Genomic DNA, 7,633 nt, shown 5'->3' with positions numbered 1-7,633 from the left:
AATTTGATGAATTTCGAGTTAAGGGACTAAATAGAAAAAATTATAAAAGTTTAGGATAATTGTGTAATGTCAAATATTAAAAGGGTATTAATTTTAAAATGGATTTGAAATGAAATATATACTAATCATTAAGGGATTTTACATTATAGATCAAGAATCCATAGATAATTGGGGAAAAGAAAAATTAGAGGTGTAGTCCCTGAAGTTCCTCAATTTCTGCGATTCAATCCAGGTAAGTGTATCCCTATTTTGAATGGCCACACGGCCTGGCCGCTCGGCCTGGTCGCATGGCCGTGTGACCCCTGTAATTTAGAAAATTTTCCTTATTTGTTGAAAAATTTTCTAAGTTTCCTATTTAGTCCCGACTTGTTTCTAACGTGTTTTTTAGAGTATCGAGAGCCTATTTAGGGAACAATATGTATGATTTGGATTGCTTTTAATTTATTATTGATATGATTTGAAATGTTTGAAAATTATATTCATTTGAATTGTAAACATCAGTGATGCTTCATAACCCTATTCCGGCAACGGATACATGTTAATGGTGTTACAAAACCAATTCAACTTATACATACCGATTTTTGAGTTAGCATGTTTTTACCACTCATCACACTAATACCTCAACCAGTTTCTAATCCAACAAGTTTGATCGACCGGTCCATTTAAGACAACATTGGTATAGTTATCTATATATTTATACTATTAGTTAAGAGTTAGACTAAGTTGATATTGTTCATTAATTGAGTTTCAATTTAATTGTAAAATTACTAAAAACTATTACTTTTATAAAACAATAAATATTATTTTAATTTATTTTTTATATAAAATTTAAAAAAACACGTAAAAATATGGAATTTTAACGCAAAACATTGTAACCTTCATTACCTTAACTTCATTATTTCTAGTCAACATTATTTATTTCAAAGCACAAAAAAGAAGTTGACCCCGGAAGGGAAGCTTTCGCCAATATCCAATGCCACCTCTCTGTTCACCATTTTCAGTCACGATCTGTGCAACAACCCACAGCTTTTGGAGGTTTCGTTTCTCCATACAGATCAACACAGTGAAAGAAAGTTATTCTATACACTCTCTTTTCACTTTCTCTTGCCTAAATATGGTTTAATTTTCTCTGTTGAAAACCAACATGTATGTATATTTACATATCATAGCTTATGTATGCTTCGGATGTTTTTAAATTATATAGCTTAAATTCCCTTTGTGAACCCAACAGTTTCATGGTTAAGAAGCAGAGAGAAAGAGGAATGTGTTGAGTGTTGACATTTATTAAACTTATCTCGATCTGTCTCGCATCTGGGGTTTTCCTTGCAGTTTTGATCTGGGATTTTCACGTTTAATTTACTCAATGGGGTTGTCGATTTTTTAAGGGAAAGTCAAAGTACTTTGGATGAATCGCGTTGCTTTGTCTTTTAACATTTGCTCTGACAATCTGCCCTCAATTCATCCACCAGCTGACTAAATTATTAATATTTTTTTTCATTTTCTCTATAGTATTCGTGATTATGCATGCACATCACAATCTTCTAAGGGAAGTTAGCTGGAGAATATGTTAGACTGGGATTTTTTTTCCCTGAAGTATCCGTATCCTATAGATTTGAATAAGGGTACAAGATATTTTGACACTCATGTCGAGCTCATAACGCTGACCCGAATCGTGGTATAGTAGTTTGGAGTTGAGGTTGGATATTGGAATAAATTGTAAGTATCCCTCAGTTCAGAATGATTTGTTCATGATGTGGTATAGGAGAATAGAGTAGTCTCTTCAAATGCTCTTAAGTGTATTCTTCACGTCATTGATGGCGAATCATATTTCTAAATTAGTTTGCAGTTCGTATAATTTAGAATCCTAAAGGTTGGACTTGAGAATCGATTTAGAAAATTTCTCAACTGTAAATTTCTTAAAAGTTCCTTACGTTTGGCATTGTCTATTTTTGATGTTTTGTTGTGCACTTATGCGCTCACATAAGCCTAGTTTTATTGAATGAGTAGATTAATTAGTCTCCAAAACTTCTCCTCCATTTGTGACCAAAAGCCTTTTAGTTAAAGCCTCTTTTTTTTTTTTTTCGGTTTTTCGGACTTTCTGCAATGATCAGCATGATGAGAAACCTGAAAGGCAGGAGTAATGGTGAATATATGCAATGAGATTTCGATTTCTCAGATGGCTAAATTGTGCAATACTGCTTCATTTAGGTTCAATGCATTTGTTTCCTATTTTCGTTGTTCTAACTTTTCAGTAATGGGCTGATAGCTGTTAATTACATGACATTCTCTGCGTCACTTGTTACCTATCCTGTGATAATTCATTTCTGACAACTTCTATTTTTCGTTTTCCAAGGAACCCATTTCATTACTAATTTCTTTCTCGATTCGGCCTTTTAAAGTTAATCATTGAGTTGGTAATATGATAGGTGTAAGAGGTGATGTCTGCATGGACTTAGGAAACGGTTTAGCAAACGGGCAAGGCAAGCATCCTCTACTTTCCTTTGGAGTTATTTCTGATGTTCAGTATGCGGATATCCCTGACGGTCACACATCCCTTGGTGTTCCTCGTTATTATAGACATAGTATTCTTGTTTTGCAAAGGGCAGTGAAGAACTGGAACGACCACAAGAATCTTAACTTTGTGATTAATTTCGGAGATATTATTGATGGGAAGTGTCCCAAGGATCAATCTCTAAATGCTGTGAAGAAAGTAGCCAGTGAGTTTGAAAATTTTCATAGTCCCGTGTATCACATGATTGGAAATCATTGTCTTTACAGTTTCCCACGGGATAAGTTACTTCCTTTATTGAAGATCCCGAATCATGGTGATGGTCGCACTCACGCATACTATGACTTTTCACCAACACCGGGATACAGATTTGTTGTATTGGATGGATATGATATTAGTGCAATTGGATGGCCTCATGACCATCCGAATAGATTGGAGGCCTTGAAAATCCTGAGTGAGAAAACCCGAATTCAGATAAATACAGCCCAGAGGGATTGAAGGGTGTTGATAGAAGGTTCGTTAAACATAACGGAGCAGTCGGAAATGAGCAAATGGAATGGCTGGATAATGTACTTAAGGATGCAACAAATATGAAACAGAAAGTGATAATATGGTGTCATGTGCCATTAGATCCAGGTGCAACAAGCAAAAAAAATGCTTTTATGGAACTACGACCAAGTAATGGACCTGATTCAGCGTTATGATTGTGTGAAGGTTTGCCTCAGCGGACACAATCATCAGGAAGGGTATTCATTTGATTCTCGTGGAGTTCATCACAGAGTGCTCAATGCTGCTTCAGAGTGTCCTCCCGGGACCAATGCATTCGGGTATATAGACGTTTATGACAAAATGTTGTCGCTTGTTGGCACAGATCGAGTGAAAAGCACCGGTTTTTGTTTCGATTTCTAGACAAATATTTATAAAACATCAATTCATTAATAAAAGATGGATGGAGTGTATTTAATATTTTTATAATATGGTATATTTACCCCTTTAAATTTTTTTATTCATAATTTAAATAAAATTTTATTTTTATATAGTAAATATTACACATTTATTATTATTATTTTCAAGCCTTACCTATTATTATTTATTGTGTTATTTATAAATGCACTCATACATTCTACATACATGGTTTCCACACATATAAGCGTGTGATAAAATTTTTAATATTAATAATTTTATTGATTGAGATGGTAGCACAAATTAACTCGACACAAACTTAAAATCGATGATAACAGCATGATCAAAAAATAATATTCATTTACCATTCTTAATTTGATGTATTTATGTGTTTAAATTTTGTTTTACTTACAGGTTAATCTAAATTTTTTTATTTTAATATCATACATATTACATATATTATTATTATTTAGTTTTAAAGCATAGAATTCATTATCTATTATATTTTATTTTTAAACATAAATTTGTCCTAAATATAAATGCCCATGATAAAGTTCCTAGTTACTCTTAACATTTGTAGAAAATAAATAAAATAATTTAAGGTGTTCCTAGTTACTCTTAACATTTGTAGAAAATAAATAAAATAATTTAAGGTGTGTTTGATTAAATAGAAAAGTGTAGCTAATAGAGAAGAGAATGGAAAAGTTGGAAGAAAATAAATTTTAAATGTGCTTGGTTGAAAAAAAAGTGAGAAGAAAAAAAATAGGAGGGATGATATTTTTTATCGTGATGCATACAAATTAATGATTTCAAATTAAAGAGATGAGAAAAAAAAATAGAAGAGAGATGCATGTTAGTTTGAAATTATATTTTTTTAAAATATTTTATTTTATTTTCTCTTTCTTTTAAACTCTACCAAGTAATGGTGAGAAAGAAAAGTATATTTTCTTTTCATTTTTCCTACCAAACATTCTCATGGAAAGAAAATTTTTGTTGACATGAAAAAAAAAAGCTTTAATTAAAATGGTAAAATTGATATGTTGAAAACCGTGTTGTATTAGTTCAAATCCTATAATATGTGTATTTTAAAATTTTATATAAAAACATGAGCACTTTCATAGTAGCATATCTTATTTTGTTTAAAAATTGACTTTTAATTTGACAACTATGTGATTGATGGATGATACCAATCCAGCCAATCACATGAATAATAATTTAGATCAATGTTTTTAGAATTGAATTTGTGATCAAACAAGTTAGAGCACCAATTTTATCTATATCAATTTATATTTTTTACCGCTCACATATATTTTAACCAGATTTTGATCTAACCAATTTGATTGACGAGTCTAATTAAGACAACATTAATATACATACACATATTTTTTCAAAATTTAAAATAACCAAAGAAAAAAAAATCCAGCTATCTATATATTTATAGAATTGGTTAAGAGTTAGGCTAAGTTGTCGGATTCCAATTAAATTGTATCATTACTAAAAAATATTGTTTTTATAAAATAATTTTAGAAGTATATTCTTAAAAAACACGTAAAAATATGGAATATTATTTATTTCAAAGCAGAAAAAAAGAAGTTGACCCCCGGAAGGAACGATTTCGCCAATATCCAACGCCACCTCTCTGTTCACCATTTTCAGTCACAATCTGTGCAACAACCCACATCTTTTGGAGGTTTCGTTTCTCCATACAAATCAACACAATGGAAGCAGGTTATTCTTTACACTCTCTTTTCACTTTTTCTTGCATAAATATGGTTTGATTTTCTCTGTTGAAAACCAACATATATATATTTACATATCACAGCTTTGTTTGAGGATTAGTTTTCCGTTATGTATGCTTCGGATGTTTTTATATCATACAGCTTAATTTCCCTTTGTGAACCCAACAGTTTCATGATTAAGAAGCAGAGAGAAAGAGGAATGTGTTGAGTGTTGAAACTTATTAAGCTTATCTCGATCTGTCTCGCATCTGGGGTTTTCTTTGCAGTTTTGATCTGGGATTTTCACGCTTAATTTAAACTCTATGGGGTTGTCGATTTTTTAAGGGAAAGTCGAAGTACTTTGGATGAATCGCGTTGCTTTGTCTTTTAACATTTACTCTGAGAATCTGCCCTCAATAAATCCACCAACTGACTAAATTATTAGGATTTTTTTCATTTTCTCTATTGTATTCGTGATTATGTGTGCACATCACAGTCCTCTAAGGAGAACTTAGCTGGAGAATGTGTTAGACTGGGATCTTTTTCCCTGAAGTATCCGTATCCTATAGATTTGAATAAGGGTACAAGAATATTTTTATACTCATGTCGAACTCATAACGCTGACCCAAATCGTGGTATAGTATTTTGGAGTTGAGGATGGATATTGGAATAAATTGTAAGTATCCTCTTAGTTCAGAATGATTGTTCATGATGTGGTATAGGAGGATAGAGTAGTCTCTTCAAATGCTCTTACGTCTTCATGTCATTGATGGCGAATTATATTTCTAAAATAGTTTGCAGTTTGTATAATTTAGGATCCTAAAGGTTGGACTTGAGACTCGATTTAGAAATTTTCTCAACTGTAAATTTCTTAAAAGTTCCTTACGTTTGGCATTGTCTATTTTTGATGTTTTGTTGTGCACTTATGCGCTCACATAAGCCTAGTTTTATTGAATGAGTAGATTAATTTGTCTCCAAAACTTCTCCTCCATTTGTGACCAAAAGCCTTTTAGTTGAAGCCTTCTTTTTTTCGGTTTATCGGACTTTCTGTAACAATCAACATGATGAGAAACCTAAAAGGCAGGAGTAATGGTGAATATATGCTATGGGATTTCAATTTCTCAGATGGCTAAATTGTGCAATACTGCTTCATTTAGGTTCAATGCATTTTGTTTCCTATTTACGTTGCTCTAACTTTTCAGTAATGGGCTGATAGCTGTTAATTACATGACATTCTCTGCTTCACTTGGTACCTATCCTGTGATAATTCATTTCTGACAACTTTTATTTTTCGTTTTCCAAGGAATCCATTTCATTACTAATTTCTTTCTCGATTCAGCCTTTTAAAGTTAATCATTGAGTTGGTAATATGATAGGTGTAAGGAGTGATGTCTGCATGGACTTAGGAAACGGTTTAGCAAACGGGCAAGGCAAGCATCCTCTATTTTCCTTTGGTGTTATTTCTGATGTTCAGTATGCGGATATCCCTGATGGTCACTCATTCCTAGGTGTTCCTCGGTATTATAGACATAGTATTCTTGTTTTGCAAAGGGCAGTGAAGAACTGGAACGACCACAAGAATCTTAACTTTGTGATTAATTTCGGAGATATTGTTGATGGGAAGTGTCCCAAAGATCAATCTCTAAATGCTGTGAAGAAAGTAGTCAGTGAGTTTGAAAATTTTCATGGTCCCGTGTATCACATTATTGGAAATCATTGCCTTTACAATCTCCCACGGGATAAGTTACTTCCTTTATTGAAGATCCCGAATCATGGTGATGGTTGCACTCACGCATACTATGACTTTTCACCAACACCGGGATACAGATTTGTTGTATTGGATGGATATGATATTAGTGCAATTGGATGGCCTCATGACCATCCGAATAGACTGGAGGCCTTGAAAATCCTGAGTGAAAAAAACCCGAATTCAGATAAAAACAGCCCAGAGGGACTGAAGGGTGTTGATAGAAGGTTCGTTATGTTCAATGGAGCAGTCGGAAATAAGCAAATGGAATGGCTGGATAATGTACTTAAGGATGCAACAAATATGAAACAGAAAGTGATAATATGTTGTCATGTGCCATTAGATCCAGGTGCAACAAGCAAAACAACGCTTTTATGGAACTATGACCAAGTAATGGACCTGATTCACCGTTACGATTGTGTGAAGGTTTGCCTCAGCGGGCACAATCATCAAGGAGGATATTCAGTTGATTCTCGTGGAGTTCATCACAGAGTGCTTGATGCTGCTTTAGAGTGTACTCCCGGGACCAATGCGTTCGGGTATATAGACGTTTATGACAACATGTTGTCCTTGTTGGCACAGATCAAATGAAAAGCACCAAATTTAGTTTCGATTTCTAGACAAATATTTATAAAAGATCAATTCTTTCATCAAAGATGATGGAGTGTATATTACTGTAATTTTCATCGACTGAAGTTAATCCATTTACAATAATAGAGCAAAGTGGAGATTTTCAAGTCATTGAGGGTAAACAAA

At 33.1% G+C, this 7,633-nt stretch overlaps 1 protein-coding gene and 1 pseudogene across 1 annotated transcript; both read left to right on the top strand.

The window, feature by feature from the left end:
* The first annotated feature begins 939 nt into the window (after window positions 1–939).
* LOC107946574 (manganese-dependent ADP-ribose/CDP-alcohol diphosphatase-like) lies at window positions 940–3,472 on the top strand (annotated as a pseudogene).
* Window positions 3,473–4,980: 1,508 nt separating this feature from the next.
* Window positions 4,981–7,614, top strand: LOC121224249 (manganese-dependent ADP-ribose/CDP-alcohol diphosphatase-like). The gene is given in 3 exon segments (XM_041107163.1): window positions 4,981–5,140; window positions 6,507–7,442; window positions 7,445–7,614. Coding segments are annotated over 3 exon segments (999 nt in total). The 5' UTR covers window positions 4,981–5,130; the 3' UTR covers window positions 7,498–7,614.
* Window positions 7,615–7,633: the final 19 nt, after the last annotated feature.

Source organism: Gossypium hirsutum, chromosome D12, assembly GCF_007990345.1.
Source record: "Gossypium hirsutum isolate 1008001.06 chromosome D12, Gossypium_hirsutum_v2.1, whole genome shotgun sequence".
Lineage (NCBI taxonomy): Eukaryota > Viridiplantae > Streptophyta > Magnoliopsida > Malvales > Malvaceae > Gossypium > Gossypium hirsutum.
This window is presented reverse-complemented; position numbering and strand designations above follow the sequence as displayed.